The 21,724-nt window shown below is 41.4% G+C and overlaps 1 protein-coding gene across 10 annotated transcripts in view; it reads left to right on the top strand.

Annotated features, from left to right (window-relative positions):
* The window catches only part of LOC132402015 (phosducin-like), a 145,703-nt gene that overhangs the window by 44,105 nt on the left and 79,874 nt on the right, over positions 1 to 21,724 (top strand). For 3 of the 10 annotated variants that reach the window (XM_059984464.1, XM_059984466.1, XM_059984465.1), the window contains exon 1: positions 15,486 to 15,668. The exons of 1 other annotated variant lie outside the window; for it this stretch is intronic. Coding sequence is in view for 2 of the 9 variants with exons in the window: in XM_059984461.1 (XP_059840444.1) it covers positions 2,806 to 3,768 (963 nt within the window). In the remaining 7 variants the exon portion in view is untranslated. Of the gene's footprint in view, positions 1 to 1,606; positions 15,303 to 15,485; positions 15,669 to 21,724 lie in introns of those variants that run through there. 6 more of the 10 variants (XR_009514776.1, XR_009514775.1, XR_009514777.1 and 3 more) reach the window with 5 other exon arrangements.

Genomic DNA, 21,724 nt, shown 5'->3' with positions numbered 1-21,724 from the left:
CTATTTGCATTGTATTCTGTGTTGTACATTTGTGTTCAGTAGTAACAGGTCAAGTGAATGGTGTTACGAACCCCGTAACTGGGTCACTTACCAGCAAAGATAGAGAGGTCCGTTGAAGTCTGATGGTACTATTTTTAACAGTGTTTATTGATAAAGGAACACAAAAATAAGATCAATGCAAACATACAGGTAATATACGTCGTCAATACTAAATCTAAAAGTGCGGGTATAATAATAATCAATAAGAAATAGCTCTATCGTTGTCTAGGGGATAATGTATTGTCCAATGGAAATATAAAAGTCACTGTTAGTTCGTTCAAGCTGCAGCGTTTTGGGTTTGAGAGAGAGATGGTTTAAACTTGCCCAGTTCTTTTATGATGCCAATCCTTCGAGTCTTTTGGGAGTTGGTTTCCCCGTTGTTAGCTAAAAGCCGTTTTTCCGTGGAAAAGGGCACCGGTTTCTGGGGCACATGGGAACCGAATGCATGTGGCCTCCCCACCGGCTTCCGCTATTACGGGATCGCTAGCATTTCTTCTGGTGCGTCTGAGGGGCTGTTCCCACAGACCCTCTTTTATCCTGACTCACAGGGTCACAGATGTCAATCAGGTTGGGGGTGATGCAATCCCTCCCTCAACCAGCCCACTTTGCTTGAGGGCTTCCACGTCGCACAGTATTGCAATACACAAGTTCGTCTTCAAGAGACAATGGCCGTATCCCGTCGCTTTATATCACCGGGGGAACGAGACATTCCGCACGTCTCTGTCTCATTTCCTGGGTCTCCTGACCCAAATCAATAGTGATCTTGCGATTCTCACAAAGGAGGGAGCTACCCCGCACCCTTCAGCCCCTCAGAGCTGTGGTACATGCATAACAATGGTAAAAGTGAAGAGAATAAGTTACATATTTACACTTTGTTCTGGGCACTTTGGTGCTGAGGACCAATTCATATCTTTTGTTACCACTTAGTTACACTTAAGTTTCATCGCTTAAGTTTTGCTAGTCGTTAATAAGGGATCAAATAAAATTCTTCAACATTCTGTCAACAGAAGACTTCGACTGTTATGCCAAACAATCAGCATTCAGATAGGTCTCAGAAATTAGAAGCACAACTGCCAGGAGAGCTTGTAGCAAATACTGACCTTTTTTTGATTTATGCTGTGTGTCTGGGTTTGGAACACAGTTTGGAATGGTCGTCGTAGACTGAGAACTCTATAGTGTGGTGTTTGCTTATGAAGGTCACACTTGGTTCTGTTGAAGTGCTGAAATTCTTTGATTGTCAACATCTGAATTGAATGCTAATTCTTCATCTGGTTTGCATGCTTGGAAAGCAATATGAGTCAAGCTGGAAGCAATGGCCTTGAAATCAGGTCTGAAAGAGAAATTAAACTTACTGGGAAAGCTTTGGCGATTAAAATTGACAATGATAAGAAGGGCTACAACAGAATGGCTAAGAAGATTAATGATTTAATTCTGTAAATTAGAAGTTTCCAGTAAAAGAAGAGCAAGATGCCTCACAAGTGCAGTCTCATCTGGGTGATTAAAAAAAATCTTTGTGAAGATGTTGCTAAGAAACATAACTTTTTATTGACTTTAATTCCTATTTCAGAACAAGATAAACAAACTGAAAGCTACGCAAGCGAGGTTGGAAGCAACATCAGATACACGTCAACTCTGGCAGAGTGTGCAAGACATTACTTCCCACAAAGTGAAACCCAATAGCATGAATGACAGTGATGCTTCACTACCAGATGAGCTCAATGCCTTCTATGCCCACTTTGAAAGGGAGAATATAATTACAGCTGTGAAGATCCCTGGTGCACTCAGTGACCCTGAGATCTCTGTCTCGAGGTTGACGTTAGGCTGTCTTTAAGGAGGGTGAACCCTCACAAGGCAGAAGGCCCCACTGGAGTACCTGGTAAGTCTCTGAAAACTTGTGCCAATCAACTGGAAAGATAATTCAAGAACATTTTCAATTCTCACATTTATGGTCGGAAATTCATACCTGCTTCAAAAAGGCAACAATTATACCAGTGGCTAAGAAAAGTAGTGTTAACTGCCTCAATGACTATTGCCCAGTAGCACTCAGGTGATGAAATGCTTTGAGAGGTTGGTCATAGCTAGGATTTGGACCCACTGCCTTTCACCACAATAGGTCTCTGACAGATGCAATCTCAATGGCTCTTCACCAGGCCTTAGACCACCTGGATAATGCAAATACTTATGTCAGGGTGCTGTTCATTGACTTCGCTCCATGTTTAACACCTTCATTCCAAAAATTCTGATTGATAAGCTACAGAAACTGGGCTTCTGTACCTCCCTCTGCAAGTGGATCCTTGACTTCCTAACCAGAAGACAACAATCTGTGGAGATTGGTGATAAGACCTCCTCCTCATTGACAATCAACACTGATGCACGTCAGGGGTATGTGCTTAGTCCACTGCTGTATTCACTCTATATCCATGACTGTGTGGCTAGGCATTGCTCATATACCATCTATGAATTTGCTGATGATACGAACATTGTTGGTAGAATCTCAGATGAAGACACTCAGATGGAGTGATGTCGCAGCAACAACCCAGCATTCAACATCAGTAAGACAAGAGGGCTGATTGTGGACTTCAGGAAGGGTAAGAGGAAGGAACACATACCAATCCTCATAGAGGGATCAGAAGTGGAGAGAGTGAGCAGTTTCAAGTTCCTGGGCATCAAGATCTCTGAGGATTTAACTTGGTCCCAACATATCTATGTAGTTATAAAGAAGGCAAGGCAGTGGTATACTTTATTAGGAGTTTGAAGAGATTTGGCATGTCAACAAATACATTCAAAAACATCTATAGATGTATCGTGGAGAGCATTCTGACAGGTTGTACAGGTCTTTGGCTCCTCCCACTTTCTCCAAAACAAAGATGTAGCCATGGGCACCGCATGGGTCCCAGCTATGCCTGCCTTTTTGTTGGCTTTGTGGAACAGTCCATGTTCCAACTCTATACAGGTATCGGTCCCCCACTTTTCCTTCGCTATATTGACGACTGCATTGGTGCTGCCTCCTGCACGCATGCTGAGCTCGTTGACTTCATTAACTTTTCCTTCAACTTTCACACTGCCCTCAAATTTACCTGGTCCATTTCTGACACCTCCCTCCCCTTTCTTGATCTTTCTGTCTCCATCTCTGGAGACGGCCTATCCACTGATATCAAATATAAGCCTACGGACTCTCACAGCTACCTGGACTATTCCTCTTCCCACCCTGTCTCTTGCAAAAATGCCATCTCCTTCTCACAATTCCTCCATCTCCACCACATCTGCTCTCAGGATGAGGCTTTTCATTCCAGGACAAAGAAGATGTCTTCCTTTTTTAAAGAAAGGGACTTCCCTTCCTCCACCATCAACTCTGCTCTCAAACACATCTCTCCCATTTCCCGCACATCTGCTCTCACCCCATTCTCCTGCCACCCCACTAGGTATAGGGTTCCCCTTGTCCTCACCTACCACCCCACCAGCCTCAGAGTCCAACATATAATTCTCCGTAACTTCCACCACATCCAACAGGATCCCACCACCAAGCACATCTTTCCCTCCCTCCCTTCTTCTGCTTTCCACAGGGATCATTCCCTACATGAATCCTTTGTCCATTTGTCTCCCCCATCCCTTCCCACCGATCTCCCTCCTGGCACTTATCCTTGTAAACAGAACAAGTGCTACACCTGCCCTTTCACTTCCTCCCTCACCACCATTCAGGGCCCCAGACAGTCCTTCCAGGTGAGGTGACACTTCACCTGTGAGTTGACTGGTGTGGTATACTGCGTCTGGTGCTCCCAGTGTGGCCTTCTATATATTGGAGAGACCTGACACAGACTGGGAGACCATTTCGCTGAACACCAACACTCTGTCAGTGTACCTACCAGTGGCCACACATTTTAATTTCATGTCCCATTCCCATTCTAATATGTCTATCCATGGCCTCCCCTACTGTCAAGATGAAGCCACACTCAGGTTAGAAGAACAACACCTTATATTCCATCTGGGTAGCCTCCAACCTGATGGCATGAACATTGATTTCTCTAACTTCCGTTAATGCCCCTCCTCCCCTTCTTACTCCACCCCTTATTTATCTATCTATTTATTTATTCATTCATTCATTCATTCATTCATTCATTCATTCATTCATTCATTCATTCATTCATTCATTCATTCATTCATTCATTTATTAATTATCCTTTTTTTTCTCTTTTCTCTCTCTGCCCCTCTCACAATCACTCCTTGCCTACTGTTCATCCTCCTCTGGTGCTCCTCTCCCCTTTCTTTCTCCCTAGGCCTCCCGTCCCATGATGCTTTCCCTTCTCCAGCTGTGTATCCCTTTTGCCAATCAACTTTTCATTCCTCCCCCTCCTGTCTTCTATCATTTCAAGTCTCCCCCACCCACTCCCACTTTCAAATCTCTTACTATCTCTTCTTTCCGCTAGTCCTGATGAAGGGTCTCGGCCCAAAACATCAACGGTGCTTCTTCGTATAAATGCTGCCTGGTCTGCTGCGTTCCACCAGCATTTTGTGTGTGTTGTTTGAATTTCCAGCATCTGCAGATTTCCTCGTGTTTGAGGTTGTATCACTGACTGCTATGGGGGCTTACAACACAGGACTGAAAGAAGCTACAGAAAGTTGTAAGATTAGTCAGCTCCATCTTGGGTACCCAAGGCAGCTTCTGAGAGTGGAGCCTGAAAAAGATGACATTCATTATTAAGGGCCCCCATCATCCAGGGCTTGTCCTCTTCTCATTGTTACCATCAGGAAGGCACACACTCAGCGATTCAGGAACAGCTTCTTCCCCTCTGCCATCTGATTCCTAAATAGGCATTGAACCCATGAACGCTAACTCACTTTTTGGCTAATATATATTATTTCTGTTTTTGAACTATTTAAAATCTATTCAATATACATATATATACTTACTGATTGAATTGTTTATCTTTCTTTTTATATTGCCATGCATTGCATCAAACTGCTGCTGCTAAATTAACACATTTCACAACCCATGCCAGTGATAATAAACCTGATTCTGATTCTGCTCCAGCCACAGCAGAGGCTGGACAATGACTGAAGTAAACGTATGATGATGAAGGACAAACTGCTGGAGGAAATTAGCATGCTGCGACTGAATTTCAGGGAGACGTACAGCGGCAAACAGTACACCCAAAATGGATGCAACAAGTTCTATTGTCAGTAGAGTGGCTCTCCTTGGCAGGCATCAAACTGGAGGCTAATTTAGCTGCATTGTTTGCACAGCAACAAACACTGGAAGACAAACATGCGCTGGAACAACAAGAGGAGCAGGTGGAAGAACGGCTACGGAAAGGAAACAAGCACCGATAGAGAAGGAAAGAACAGCTTAGGTCCAGGAAGAATCGCAGCACAGATAGCTAAAGTGAGAGTGCTAAGGGCTTCAAGTGCTGTGGGTGCTAAACACGCTCCAGCAGGACAGTGCAATGGTGAGAGTTCCGATGTTGACATGGTGCAGAGAAAGTCCAACATACTCGATGTCAGTGTGGATACATTTGTTCCTCAAATGTCTGTGAGCCACGAGTTTGGACCCCAGGGGGTTTCTCGGGATATTGACTCTCAGCCTGCATCGAGGAGGCACTCTGAACCTATGCCACATCCAATAGCACAAGGTGCTTCTGAGGACATTCATTTACAGTATAGATAATTAAAGTCTAAATTAGTGCACTGGAGGCTATAAAGATGCAAAAGGAAATAGCAAGTTTAGTGATGGAACAACAATTCATGAATCTCTGCTTAAAAGATTCAAATCTTTGATGGCGATCCATTGTAATATCATTCATTTCAAAGGGCTTTCAAGAATAGCACTGAAGGCAAGACTGATGATTATGGCAAGCGTTTCTCTTTTCCTCGAACAGTTCACTGGAGGTTACCCTAGAAAGTTTGACAAAAGTTGCCAGCAAGCTAACCCGGAGGAAGGATATCTGAAGGCCAAGGCTTTACTACAGGAACATTTTGATAATAAGCACAAAATTGGATCAGTCTGTATGAAAAAGGCTCTTTCTTGGCAACATATCAAATCAGAAGATGTGAAAGCTCTTCAAGATGACAGTTTTTTTCTGAGAGTCAGTTGTAATGCAATAAGAGATGTTCAGTTCATGTGAGAGCTTGATATGCCTATTAGTATATTGATTGCTGTAAAGAAGTTATTTTATATGCTTAGGGAATGGAGAATGGAGATGGTTTGCCTGTGAGCTACTGGATAAACACAACCACGAGGTTACTTTCATCAACCTTGTCGAGTTTATTGAAAAATGAGGATTTCTACACACGGATGCATGGAAATACATGGGACACTACACCATCAGTAATAAAAAAGATGTGAACAAAACTAAGTCACAAATTCATTCGAAGGAAACAGCTTTACTGCTACTGTGACTATGGTGAAAAATGAAAATGAAGGAGGTTGACTGAAGACATGCATCTATAACAGTTATGCCCTTAGGAAGATAATGGATCCATAGAGTTCTTTTGGCTAAAGATGGTTACGTATGCTTCAACCTTGTTTTCACATGCTGAGCCTTCTCATCATCAAGGATGTCAACATTTGTTGAGATACTTCCTTCAGTTTCTTATTTTTAATTAATTAGCAATATTATTGATCTTATAAATGTAACGGTTTTAGTCTTCTACAATTCTCATTTAATAGGAACAATGATCTGTTCAAGACCAATAGGAAAATTAAAGCTATCATTACATCAAATCAAGAGACTTACAATGCTTCCAGAAATAGACTTGATGGTTTGAAATAGCCTTTGAGTGCTTTTGAGTGCCAGAAAAATTAAGGTTCACCTGTGACCAACCCTGCATTATATTGAGCTTTTAGGCTACTTCTGAGCAAAGGGAGAATGAAACACTACACAGCCAATGTAGCCTATTTTCACCTGGATAATTGTCTAAACTGTGTGCTTGTTTTTAGCCAGCCTACCATTTTCTTCAACTTTTTGGTGGATGAGACTTGTTCTGACCTCTCCCTGTGATGTAATATTGCACAATCAGCTGACAATTAGGTATTACTTGGAGGAATGCTCAACAAGTGCTGGCTGTTAGATTGATCCAAGTATTTCAAGCTTAATTCAGCAAGTTCAGTTTCTGACCTACAGTAAGCATCTAGGTATATCTGAGCAGACAGCGAGTTAGGCATCTACTTTTACAACCTAAAATCTAGGCTGAATCACTGAGATTCAGAAAGCTGGATATCACCCCATTGAAAAATGGAGATCTGTAAACCTTTAATTTGTAGTCAGGAATCTGTACTTGCCATTTAAAATCGGAGCAAAATACCATAGCAACTTTATAAAGGTACATCAGTCTTAGAGTTAATGCACTTCAGGATAAGATCATAGAAACAAGAAAGGCTAGACCTTCAAGAAATACCTGTATTTTTGAAACTGTACACCAAATTCACAGGCCCTAATTTGACTTGAGTAATTGTGAAACTGAAGTCGCTTTAAAGTATACCTTTTTAATTTCTTATTAACAGAAAGATTAGTCTGACAATAGGTGAAAGAAAAATTAAATATACATTAAGTCAAAGTAAGAGGCAATTAATGTTTCCAGAAATAGCAGCAGGCCTGTTGATTGAGAGTATTTTAAAACTTGGCAAAAGAAAGCCAAGCATGGGAAAATGGAACAGAATCAGTAAACTAGCAGGAAACATTTAAACAAACCTGCAAAAGCTCCATCAGATACATAACAAGTATAGGATGATTAAAAGCAAATGTGAGACCCTTGTAGACATGAGAGTTTATAAAGAGGAAAAAGCAAATGGCATAGAGTTAAACACAATTTTTGAGTATAAGTACATTTGTGGAAAGAACAGAATTCTGCCAGAAATACTAGAGAGTCAAAGCTTAGTCAGAATGGGAGCTTAAAAAAAAGTTAACATTCATTTATTTTTTAAGAAAAGGTATTAGAGAAATTGTTAAGATTGAAAGCTGGAAAATCCCAAGCACCTGACAATCTACATAACAGAATTTTGAAGGTAGGGGCTTTGGTGAAGGTTTATATGAATATCATTGTTCAAACTTTTATAGATTCTGGAATTGATCCAGTGGGTTGGAGGGCAACAATAAGATATAGGAGCAGAATTATGCCATTTACACCACCAAGTCTGCTCTGCCAATTTACCATGTTTGATCCAATTTTCCTCTCGGTTCCAATCTCCTGCCTCCTCACCATATCCCTTCATGCCCTGACCAATTAAGCCTTAAATATACATAAAGACTTGGCCTCCATGACTTCATGTGGCAACAAATTCCACAGATTCTCCTCTCTCTGGCTAAAGAAATTCCTCCTCATGTCTGTTCTAAAAGGATGCCCCTCTATTCTGAGGCTATGTCCTCTGGTCATAGACTCTCCCACTATAGGAAAATCATTTCCATATCCACTCTGTCAAGGCCTTTCACCATTTGATAGGTTTCAACGAGGTCACCCCTTGTTCTTCAGAATTCTAGTGAATACAGGCCCAGAGCTATCAAATACTTTTCATATGAATAGCCATTTAACCTTGGAATCATTCTTGTGAACCTCATTTGAACCCTTTCCAGTTTCAGCGCATCCTTTCTCAGGTAAGAAGCCAAAGCTGTTCACAAGTGAGGCCGCACCAGAACTTATTTAAGTCTCAACATTACATCATTGCTTTTATATTCTCGTCCTCTTGAAATAAATGCTAACATTGCATTTGCCTTCCTCACCACAGACTCAACCTACAAATTTAACCTTTAGGGAATCCTGCACAAGAACTCTCAAGTCCCCTTGCGCCTTACTTTTGTTTAATATGTTCTCTCTATTTAGTAAAGGCAACCCTTTAATTTCTTCTGCCAAAGTGCATGGTCATACAGTTCCCAACATGTATTCCATCTGCCATTCTTTGCCCATTCTTCTCATCTGTCCAAATCCTTCTGTAGCCTCTCTACTACCGCAACACTACCTGCCCCTCCACCTATCTTCATAGCATTTGCAAACCTTTTAAAAAAGTCATCAATTTCATCATCCAAATCATTGAGATATAGCGTAAAAAGAATCAGTCCCAATACAGACCCCTGTGGAACCCCACTAGTCTCCGACAGCCAACCCTTTTATTCCCACTTTTTGCCTCCTGTCAATCAGTCACTGCTTTATCCATACAGGAATCTTTCCTGTAATACCATGGGCTCGTAACTTATTAAGCAGCCTCATGTATGGCACCTTGTCAAAGGCCTTCTGAAAATTCTCCTTTGTCTATCCTGTTTGTTATTTCTTTAAAGTATTCCAACAGATTTCTCAGGCAAGACTTTCCTTTGAGGAAACCATGGTGACTACAGCTTATTTTATCATGTGCCTTCAAGTACCCTGAGGTATCATTTCAACTCCAACGTCTTCCCAACCAATGGGGTCAGACTAACTGGCCTATCGTTTCCTTTCTTCTGCCTCTCTCTCATCTTGAAGAGTGGAGTGATGTTTGCAATTTTCCAATCTTCTGGAACCATTCCAGAATGTAGTGATTCATGAAAGATCATTACTAATGCCCTCACAATCTCTTCACCTACCTGTTTCGGAACCCTGGGTGTATACCATCTGCTCCAGGTGACGTAACTACCTTCAAACTTTTCAGTTTCCCAAGAATCTTCTCTCTGGCTATGGTACCCCCGACACCTGGAGCTTCCAGCATACTGCTAGTGTCTTCCACAGTGAAGACTGATGCAAACTACTTATTCAGTTCGTCTGCCATTTTGTAACTTGTTACAAAATGCCCCGCTGCCCCATACCTATCTCTCCAGCATTGTTTTTCAGCAATCCAATATCCACTCTTGTCTCTCTTTTAAACTTTATGTATTCATAGAAACTTTTGGTATCTCCTTTATTATTATTGGCTAGCTTACTTTCATCTTGCATCTTAACCTTTTTAATTACTTTTTTAGTTGCCTTCTGTTGGTTTTTAAAAGCTATCCAATCCTCTATCTTCCCACTATTTTTTGCTCTATATACTGTATGTCCTCTCATTTGATCTTATGTTGGCTTTCATTTCTCATCAGCACAGCTGTGTCATCTTGCCTTTAGAATACTTCTTCCTCTTTGCACCATATATATCCCGTGCCTTTCAGAAATTCCAGGCATGGCTGCTCTGCTGTTATCCCTGCCAATGCTCTTTTCCAATCAATTCTGGGCAACTCCTCTCTCACACCTCTGTAATACCTCACTGTACTACTACTTATACATCTGACTTCAGCTTCTCCTTCTCAAATTTCAGGGTGAATTCGATTATATTATGATTACTAGGCATGTATCCTCTATCTCCCATTGTAATTTGTAGACTACATCCTTACTACTGTTTGGTGCTCTGTATACAACTCCCATCAGAACATTCTATCCTTGCAGTTCCTTAGCTCTGTGTACAATGATTGAACGCCCTCCAACCTAACTCACCTCTTTCTAGTGATTTGATTTCATTTCTTGCCGACAGAGCAAAGCTGCTCCCTCCGCCTTCCAGCCTATCTTTCTATACTATGTGCATCCTTGAACATTAAGCTCCCAGCTACAATCTTCTTTCAGCCATGATTTAGTAATGCCAATACCTGCCAACTTGCAACTGTGCTGCAAATTCATCTACCTTATTCCATATACTGTGCCCATTCAAATATAACACCTTAGTCCTGTATTCCCCGTTTCGATTTTGTCCGTCTTTTATGTTGCAGCTCATCCCATTGACTGCAGTTTTGCCCCATCAATAGCCTCTCCTCACTACACATTGCTGCTGTTTGTAAACCAGAAACCTCACCATCAGTACTATTATCTGCCTTTCCTACGATACTTCTTGCATTGAAGTATATGCAGCTCAGGACACTAACTGCACCATGTTCAACTTTTGTATTCCTAACTTTGTCTGATGTTCTACCAACATCTGCCTCCAAAACCTCTCCACTAACTATTTAGCACTCTGGTTCCCATCCCCCTGCATCTCTAGTTTGAACCTCACTATGCAGCATTAACAAACTTTCCCACTAACTTAGTACTTTTAACATAGTAACTCCCTGAACTCCCTATGTAGAACCTCACCACTCATCCTACCCATGTCATTGGGCACCCATTAAATATTGAAACAATGCCTTACGATGAGTCAGCCAGTACATTTAGGTTTTGACTGATATTTAGCCAACAGTATTTAAGAAGTTCCTCCAATTCCACTAGAAGCATCCAAATTAAAATTCCTTGGTCACTGTAAGCAGCCGCTGTAATAATATCTAAGGCATTTTTATGACATCTCGTTAAACTTAGTCCTTTCTCTTGGATTTAGTAATTAATTTAATTTAATTTATTTATGTATTTATGTATGTATGTATGTATTTATTTATTTAATTTAATTTAAGACCCCTTCTCCCGTCTTCAATCCTCCTCCTCTTCATGGACACCCCGCTCTGGTCTTCTACCTGCTCTGGATCGCTTTATTGCTAATTGCCGACGGGACATCAACCGTCTCGACTTCACCACACCCTGTTCCGATACCAACCTCACTCCTTCTGAATGCTCTGCTCGCCGCTCCCTCTGCACCAATCCCAACCTCACTATAAAACCTGCTGATAAGGGTGGAGCTGTTGTTGTCTGGCGTACTGACCTCTACCTGGTCGAGGCACAATGACAACTCTCTGATACCTCCTCTTATTTACCCCTTGGTCATGACCCCACTAAGGAGCACCAGGCCATTGTCTCCTATACCATCACCAACCTTATCAGCTCTGGGGATCTCCCATCGACTGCCACCAACCTCATAGTTCCCACCCCCGCACTTCCCGTTTCTACCTCCTACCCAAGATCCACAAGCCTGCCTGTCCAGGTAGATCTATTGTCTCAGCTTGCTCCTGCCCCACCTAACTCATTTCTGCATACCTTGACACTGTCTTATCTTCCCTTGTTCAAACTCTTCCTACCCATGTTCGTGACACTTCTCACGCTTTGAATTTTTTTCAATGATTTTAAGTTCCCTGGCCCCCACTGCCTTATTTTTACCATGGACGTCCAGTCCCTACATACCTCCATCCCCCACCCGGACGGTCTCAAAGCTCTTCGCTTCTTTTTGGATTCCAGACCTAACCAATTCCCCTCTACCACCACTCTCCTCTGTCTAGTGGAATTTCTCCTTTGGCTCCTCCCACTTCCTCCAAACCAAGGGCGTAGCCATGGGCACCTTTTTATAAACAAAGGGGCTTCCCTTCTTCCACCATCAACTCTGCTCTCAAACGCATCTCTCCCATGTCCCGCACATCTGTCCTCACCCCATCCGCCCACCACCCCATTTGGGATAGGGTTCCCCTTGTCCTCACCTATCACCCCATCAGCCTCCAGGTCCAACGTATAATTCTCCGTAACTTCCGCCACCTCCAATGGGATTCCACTACTAAAAACATCTTTCCCTCACCCCCCCTTTCTGCTTTCCGCAGGGATCGTTCCCTACGCGACTTCCTTGTCTACTCATTCCCCCCCCATCCCTTCCCACTGATCTCCCTCCTGGAACTTATCCTTGTAAGCGGAACAAGTGCTACACCTGCCCTTACACTTCCTCCCTCACCACCATTCAGGGCCCCAGACAGTCCTTCCAGGTGAGGTGACACTTCAGCTGTGAGTCGGCTGGTGTGGTATACTGCGTCCGGTGCTCCTGGTGTGGCCTTTTATATATTGGTGAGACCCAACGTAGACTGGGAGACCATTTCGCTGAACACCCACGCTCGGTCCGCCAGAGAAAGCAGAATCTCCCAGTGGCCACGCATTTTAATTCCACGTCCCATTCCCATTCTGATATGTCTATCCATGGCCTCCTCTACTGTCAAGATGAATCCACACTCAGGTTGGAGGAACAACACCTTATATACTAGCTGGGTAGCCTCCAACCTGATGGCATGAACATTGACTTCTCTAACTTCCATTAATGCCCCTCCTCCCCTTCTTACCCCATCCCTGACATATTTAGTTGTTTGCCTGTTCTCCATCTCCCTCTGGTGCTCTTCCCCGCCCCCCCCCCCTTCTTTCTCCCGAGGCCTCCCGTCCCATGATCTTTTCCCTTCTCCAGCTCTGTATCACTTTTGCCAATCACCTTTCCAGCTCTTAGCTTCATCCCACCCCCTCCGGTCTTCTCCTATCATTTCGCATTTCCCCCTCCCCCCTCTACTTTCAAATCTCTTACTATCTTTCCTTTCAGTTAGTCCTGACAAAGGGTCTCGGCCCAAAACATCAACAGTGCTTCTCCTTATAGATGCTGCCTGGCCTGCTGTGTTCCACCAGCATTTTGTGTGTGTTGTTTGAATTTCCAGTATCTGCAGATTTCCTCGTGTTTGCTATTTAAAATCATGTCTGGTCTTCCATAGAAACTTGTTGCACAAATATTCTAGTTCTCTATTTGGTTCAGGTAGACCAAAAGTTCTTATGTAAAGCCCACCTACAAATTTCATACCTCAAAAACAGATCTGAAAAAGAAACTCAACAACTTTCAATGGGGAAAATTAAAATTATCCTCCTTTAATCTATTGAGCGCCCATTAGAATTGTAGAAAAAACTAAGAATGTACTGCATATTCTAATGCTAAAACTAACTCACAAGCCAACTTTCAGATTTCTAGATTCTTTCATTACTGATCTATGGCATGACATGTTTGTTCTATTTTATTACATGGGTCTATAGATTGGGAGGGCAATCCTATAATGTTTCAGTGTCCTCACCCTTCAACAGTGCCCCAAAGCCCTTAGCATAAAGTACTCGTCCATCAGAATAATTAATTGACTATGAAAAGCATGGATAACATTTTCCTTCAGAGCTTGAGGTCGAGCACTTTTGTTTATAGCCTACATTTTACATTTATGGACAGTAATTCCGTCATGAGGTTCGTTCACTGCCTGTTCATCTCTTAGAAAAAGTACATTCCTTGGAACGTAAGTGCCCTGTCTTAGCAACGTTGTAAATCTCTTCATGAGAAAGGCAATAATCTCACAAACTGGGTCAATAAATCGATATCCTCCTTGGCATTCTCTCACCAAGTGTATTTTTAATTGTCGATATCAGAGTAAAATTCAATATGTTTTTGGTAGATTAACTTAAAACTCACAATTAAACATTTATAACTTTCAGACAAAAGCAAATTGGACTCACCTTTATCTAATTTTAACTTCCTGCTCATAGCCAGCATTTCTCATTTCTAAATTCAGTACTGCCATATTGATGCTTCCAGAATGCTTGTGAGCTCAGGCACGGATACCTTGGATTGAAAGTGGAAGCACACAGACTTCTTCAGTAGGAATCCTGAACGCATTTATGTTTCAGATGAAGTGGGGCCTTAGACATTATGATTAGAGAGTCTCCACTTAGTGATACTGCAGCAAATGACACTAAGAAAGAAAGAGGAGTGCAAAAAGTTACATGATATCAACTTGTCTCTGCTTTGAGATAGCTGTTGTAAAAGTTAGTTATAACTTTACATGGGTGTGCTGCCATAAAACATGTGGGAAGTGTGGCAGAGAGGTAGGTGGAAGAGAATTAATGAAAGTTGCTCCTAAAATGACACTGTGAATGCGACTACAATGTGCTTTATATTTTATATTTCTCATATATTAGATTAATAAAAATTATTTATGGTATAAATACTTGGCTGTTCACCTGAACAACAGACTTGAGAGGAAAGCCAACAATAAGGCTGTTTACAAGAAAGGGATGAGCAGACTCAAAAAGGAAATATATATTTATTTCTTTTGATTTTTTTTCAATTTCTGCTCATTATGTTTAAAACATAAGGCATCCAGGTGAAAATGGTTCAGGTTTTAGTTGTCCATGCATTACCAATATTTGATTTGTACTATTTGAAACAAGTCAATTAAAATAAGTGATAAATGACAATCAGCAGTACTGAGGTGTAATATTGTTGATCTGCATCCCCGTGCCCTCATCTCCATGACTGACTGAATATGCAGCGAGGCACTCTTTCGAACTGGCTTATTTATCTCTGCGGTGACATGGATCGTTACAGAAAATCTTTCCTACTAGATGCAATAAGCATGTACAACAGTTCATCTCTGTACAACAGGGGAACACACATCATGGTACAATCATCTCTGTTTTATTATTTCATACATTGTTATTGCAATTTGGTAAATTACTGTTTTGTATATTATTATTTTGTACTTTATTATTAGTTAATATTATTATTATATTTATTATTGTTGTTAAGTGTGTTTTTAAATGCTGTTGTAATGAAATAATTTCCCACTCGGGATCAATAAAGTACCTATTATTATTATTATCATTATTATTACATAACGAGTATAATTGCCCAAACTACTAGCCAATAAATCAGAGATAATCAAACAGTGGAGGAAATTTGCCCTGATGTTTTCAATTATATGGAAAATAATTACATTTTTTCAACCTCTTGCTTTTTTTACAGTTTGAATTGGAAGTACTGGTGATGTTTCTCAGCTGTGGTTTATTTTCGGAGAAGGATGGCATGATTGAATCCATTCTCCAAATCCAAATAGGCGTAGTTTGTAAACATTTCCTAAAGGAGTTGGAGTTCATGTCAATTAATGTGAAATTCATAAATGGGGATTGATTCCATCTCGCACACAGAGGCCAAATGGTGCAGATGAAACAGTGAGGTAAGCCTGAAGTTTGGCAAATTTGTCAAAGACAAAGCATATTATACCTGACGAAGGGTCTCGGCCCGAAACACCAACAGTGTTTCTCCCTATAGATGCTACCTGGCCTTCTGCATTCCATCAGTATTTTGTGTGTGTTGCATGTATCTATAACTTTATGGTAAGTGGCAGGAGGATGCAGGTCAACAATGTTACACCCCAGTACTGCTGATTGTCATTTATCACTTTTTAATTGACCTGTTTCAAACAGGACAAATCAAATATTAGCAACTCACACAAAATACTGGAGGAACTCAGCAGGCCAGGCAGCATCCATAGCAAAAAGTAAAGTCAATGTCTTGGCCCAAAACGTCAACTGTACTTTTATCTATGGATGCTACCTGGCCTGCTGGGTTCCTCTAGCATTTTGTATGCCTTGCTCGGATTTCCAGCATCTACAGATTTTCACTTGTTTGTGTTTTCAAGTATTAGTAATGCATGGATAACTAAAGTCTGAACCATTTTTACCCAGGTGTCTTACATTTTAAACATTATGAGCAGAAGCTGAAAAAAAATCAAAAGAAGTAAATATATATTTTTCAGAGAGCAAACACCAACAAAGAAAGCCACTTAGATTCTTCATGGGATGTTTGTGACATACTCACCAAATACACCAAGACTTCTAATGTGCAGCATATGCAAGATCATCAAAGAAAAATATTAATAGCATAATTATGAGCTAAATTGATGGCTAGCAATACTGCAATTAGGCCTTGCTTTACAGAATTAGCACTGAAACCCACACTGTTGTTGCACAGGATTGAGGTGTAGTCAGACTCATGTGAAAAGCTTAAGTGGGAAGAGAAAATGAAGTAAAATGGTTCAATTGTACAAAATAATTGTGTTACTCTCAATAATCAGATAATTGAGCATATTTTATGTCTGAAAAGTCTAGGGAAGATTGTGTAGAAAAAGTCAAACCATGTGAATAAAGGGGAATCATTACAAGGCAAATATAAATGCAAATACATACGCAATCTTAAAAAGGAATAAAATAAATATTTTCAAAGTACTTGTGTAGCAGATAAACAATTCTAGATGGGATAAGGAGTTAAGATAAAGTTAAAAGATTCCAATTTAAGTTATTTCACTTACAATTATTCAGCAGATTTATTGCTTCTGAATTTCGGTCCATAATCCTGATTTAATTTATGCTCACAATCCAATTTCTTGCTCACTGGCCTGAGGGAAATTCTCCTGCCCTGATCTTTGACCCTCATGCCGTTTTCCCTCAGGTTTGTTCTCTGATTTACTGATGTCCTTCCATCTCTTACACTTGTCATATTTTTGGCACGTAGCAGAGTTATGGATGAAGTGGAGTCTGGGTAGAATATGATAATGATGCGGAAAGAAACCATCAAAGAGACAATACTTGGAGGAACAACGGCAGTGAGTGGACAAAGGAAGGCAGCAATCACCAACTTTCACAATGACTCTAGATCCGCATATGCATTCTGATTATTCTTGGGTTATGAGTCCTGGCAAATTGAGTTATTTATTTTTCAAGTTGCCTTCATTCTTTTGAGTAAAGTGGGGATATGCAATATTCTAAAGACATCAGTGACAAAATGATCCGTTCATAAATTTCAATGTATGCACATATGCTTAAATTTGAAGTCCCCTAACTCACTGTTGCTGAAATGATAGATTAGGTAAAATCCATTTGAAGTGTTTGCTTTGTTATCTAAATTGGAAGCTAACTCCCAACATGCAGATAGTACACAGGAGTAACAAGGGCAAAAAGCTCGTTTGCCGAGGTAATCACTGGAAAGTTTTGTACATTGCTGACAAAAGCAGCAGACAGCTGGACAAAAGCACTGTTATGCTAAGATCAGAACAAGGTGATGTTCTTAACGTGAGTAAACCTTACATGCGTGTGAAGTTTCAGTGATGATTTCATCTCAGACAAAAATAGTAAATTTAATTTATAGCATTATAGTATGAGATCATTAATAGCTCAACACTCTTTCAATTATTTTTCATGAGTCAAGATTTGCTCCACTATTAAACACATGAACATCTAACTCCATGGTAACATAAACAAGAGACAAATAAATTCCCACACCTTAAATGTATCAGACAAAATCACACATTGTATGTGGGAATTCAATCTGTGAATTGAAGCTTAACGTGATACAATCAATATTTATGAAACTAGAAGTAGGTTTGTCTATAAATAGTCACAATCAATTTGTCATCTATGATGGAATAAAACAGATTATTGAGAAAGGGTTGAGACCATCTCAGTGTTAACCTGCTTTGGTCTTTGATATCTTAACACATTCAATTCCCAGAGGGACAATCAATCTGCGGGTCATACTTGGCATGGGATGGGGGGAGGGGTAAGGAATTAATGACGTTTTGTGTCAAAACCCTGCATCAAGACCGAGAGTGGAGAGGCAATTGGCTAATATAACAAGGGGAAGGTAAAACAAGAGTCTGAGGTGATCTAGTGGACGAAGGTGGGGAGAATAAGTTGACAGGTGGATTGTGCCAGGTAGAGGAGAGGAGTTGGGAGACAGTGGCTGCTGGTGAATGATAGCTTGGGGCAGACAATGAGAGAAAGAAAGTTATCTTCCCCACCTCAATCCATCAATCACCTTGGACTCCTGTCTCACCACTCTCCTTCACCTCTTTATCCTGGCCATTTCCCCTCCCCACTCTCATTCTAAAGCTGGGCTTCGAACTGGAATGTTAAATATCCTGTTTCTTCAGGATGGACACACCTCAAACATACTTCACGGTGGAGCAGCAAATCATAAACACGGGAGTTTCTGCGGACGCAGGCTGGCGCTCCTTGACCTGTTCACTTCCTCCTGCTCGGGATTCCAGCATCTAAAGTCTGTCCTGTTTAAACTCTGTTGCATTTTTAACTGAGGCATCATTTGGGTACTGTAAACGGTCTTTGGGTGAGGGACAGTAGATCAGAGATTGTGCAGGTATGTCAGAGTTTTTGTGTTTCCTTACTTTAAAATGATGCCCTTGTGGGCATCATTCCTTCTCCTCTTCCTCTCCCTTATCTTCAATAGTAACCCAAACAAGCTGAAAACAGAACAGACTGCACTTACAGAACTGTCAAAACGAAATACATACAGCATAACAGTAAAAATATGATCCGGGGCATTACGTATATAAACTGCATACACTGGAAATCTGAAATAAAGGTAGAATGCTGGATATACTCAGCATGTCAGGTAGCGTCTGTTAAAAGAGAAATAATTCATGTTCATCCAAATGAGGAAATAGGGTAGAAATAGTGAGAGAAGTTGGGTGTTGGATGTTGGTTGGATTGCACAAAAGGAACACCAGTGATGCGTTGCCATTGGGATAAGTTGTGGAGGTCATCTTGCTTCATAGAAGAAAATCACATAGAACGTCTACAGCACAATACAGGCCCCTTGGCCCACAAAGTTGTGTCAAATATGTACTTACCTTAGAAGTTACTAGGCTTACCTATAGCCCTCTATTTTTCTAAGCTCCATGTACCTATCTAAAAGCCTCTTAAAAGACACAATCGTATCCACTTCCACCACTGTTGCCGGCAGCCCATTCCACGCACTCACCACTCTCTGAGTAAAAAATTTACCCCTGACATCTCCTTTGTACCTACTCCCCAGCACCTTCAACCTGGGTCCTCTTGCAGCAACCATTTCAGCCCTGGGAAAAAGCTTCTGACTATCCACACGATCAATGCCTCTCATCATCTTGTACACCTCTATCAGGTCACCTCTCATCCTCTGTCGCTCCAATGAGAAAAGGCCGGGTTTACTCAACCTATTCTAATAAAGCATGCTCCCCAATCCAGGTAACATCCTTGTAAATCTCCTCTGCGCCCTTTATATGGCTTCCACATCCCTCTTGTGAGGCAACCAGAACTGAGCACAGTATTCCAAGTGGGCTCCTATATAGCTGCAACATTACCTCTCAGCTCCTAAATTCAACTCCATGATTGATGAAGGCCAATACACCATATGCCTTCTTAACCACACAGTCAACCTGCGCAGCTGCTTTGAGCGTCCTATGGACTCGGAACCCAAGATCCCTCTGATCCTCCACACTGCCAAGAGTCTTACCATTAATACTATATTCTGCCGTCATATTTGACCTACCAAAATGAACCACTTTATACTTATCTGGGTTGAACTCCATCTGCCAGTTCTCAGCCCAGTTTTGCATCCTATCAATGTCCCACTGTAACTTCTGACAGCCCTCCACACTATCCACAACACCTCCTACCTTTGTGTCATCAGCAAACTTACTAACCTATCCCTCCACATCCTCATCCAGGTCATTTATAAAAATCACGAAGAGTAAGGGTCCCAGAATAGATCCCTGAGGCACTCCACCACTAGTGATCGACCTCTATGTAGAATATGACCCGTCTACAACCACTCTTTGCCTTCTGTGGGCAAGCCAGTTCTGGATCCACAAAGCAATGTCCCTTTGGATCCCATGCCTTCTTACTTTCTCAATAAGCCTTGCATGGGGTACCTTATCAAATGCCTTGCTGAAATCCATACACACTACATCCACTGTTCTTCCTTCATCAATCAGACTCATAAGGCACAACCTGCCCTTTACAAAGTCATGCTGACTTCTCCTAATCATATTATACCTCTCCAAATGTTCATAAATCCTGCCTCTCAGGATCTTCTCCATCAACTTACCAACCACTGAGGTAAGACTCACTGGTCTATAATTTCCTGGGCTATCTCTATTTGCTTTCTTGAATAAAGGAACATCCGCAACCCTCCAATCCTTGGGAACCACTTCTGTCCCCATTGATGTTGCAAAGATCATCGCCAGAGGCTCAGCAATCTTATCCCTTACTTCCCACAGTAGTCTGGGGTACATCTTGTCTAGTCCCAGTGATTTACCCAATTTGATGTTTTCCAAAAGCTTCAGCACATCCTCTTTCTTAATATCTATGTGCTCAAGCTTTTCAGTCTGCTGCAAGTCATCACTACATTCACTAAGATCCTCTTCCATAGTGAATACTGAAGTAAAGTATTCATTAAGTACCTCTGCTATTTCCTCCAGTTCCGTACACACTTTCCCACTGTCACATTGATAGACCCTATTCTCTCACATCTTATCCTCTTGCTCTTCACATACTTGTAGAATGCCTTGGGGTTTTCCTTAATTCTGCCTACCAAAGCCTTGTCATGGCCTCTTCTGGCTCTCCTAATTTCCTTCTTAAGCTCCTTCCTAGTAGCCTTATAATCTTCTAGATCTCTAACATTACATAGCTCTCTGAACCTTTTGTAAGCTTTTCTATTCTTCTTGACTAGATTTATTGCAGCCTTTGTACACCACGGTTCCTGCACCCTACCATAACTTCCCTGTCTCATTGGAATGTACCTATACAGAACTCTACACAAATATCCCATGAATATTTGCCACATTTCTTCTGTACTTTTCCCTGAGAATATGTGTTTCCAATTTAAGCTTTCAATTTCCTGCCTGATAGCCTCATAATTCTCCTTACTCCAATTAAATGCTTTTCTAACTTGTCTGTTCCTCTCTCTCTCCAATGCTATTGTAAAGGAGATAGAATTATGATCACTATCCCCAGAATGCTCTCCCACTGAGAGATCTGACACCTGACCAGGTTCATTTCCCAATACCAAATCAAGTACAGCCTCTCCTCTTGTAGGCTTGTCTACATACTGTGTCAAGAAACCTTCCTGAACACACCTAACAAATTCCACCCCATCTAAACTCCTAGCTCTAGGGAGATGCCAATCAAAATTAAAATCTTCCATCACGATAACTCCATTATTACACCTTTCCAGGATCTGTTTCCCTATCTGTTCCTCAATATCCCTGTTACTATTAGGCGGCCTACAAAAACCACCCAGTAAAGTTATTGACCCCTTCCCTATTCCTAAACTGCACCCACAGAGACTCCATAGACAATCCCTCCATGGAGTCCACCATTTCTACAGCTGTGACACTATCTCTGATCAACAGTGCCTTGCCCCCACCTCTTTTGCCTCCCTCCCTGTCCTTTCTGA

This window comes from Hypanus sabinus, chromosome 11 (genome assembly GCF_030144855.1).
Source record: "Hypanus sabinus isolate sHypSab1 chromosome 11, sHypSab1.hap1, whole genome shotgun sequence".
In the NCBI taxonomy this organism is placed as follows: Eukaryota; Metazoa; Chordata; class Chondrichthyes; order Myliobatiformes; family Dasyatidae; genus Hypanus; species Hypanus sabinus.
This window is presented reverse-complemented; position numbering and strand designations above follow the sequence as displayed.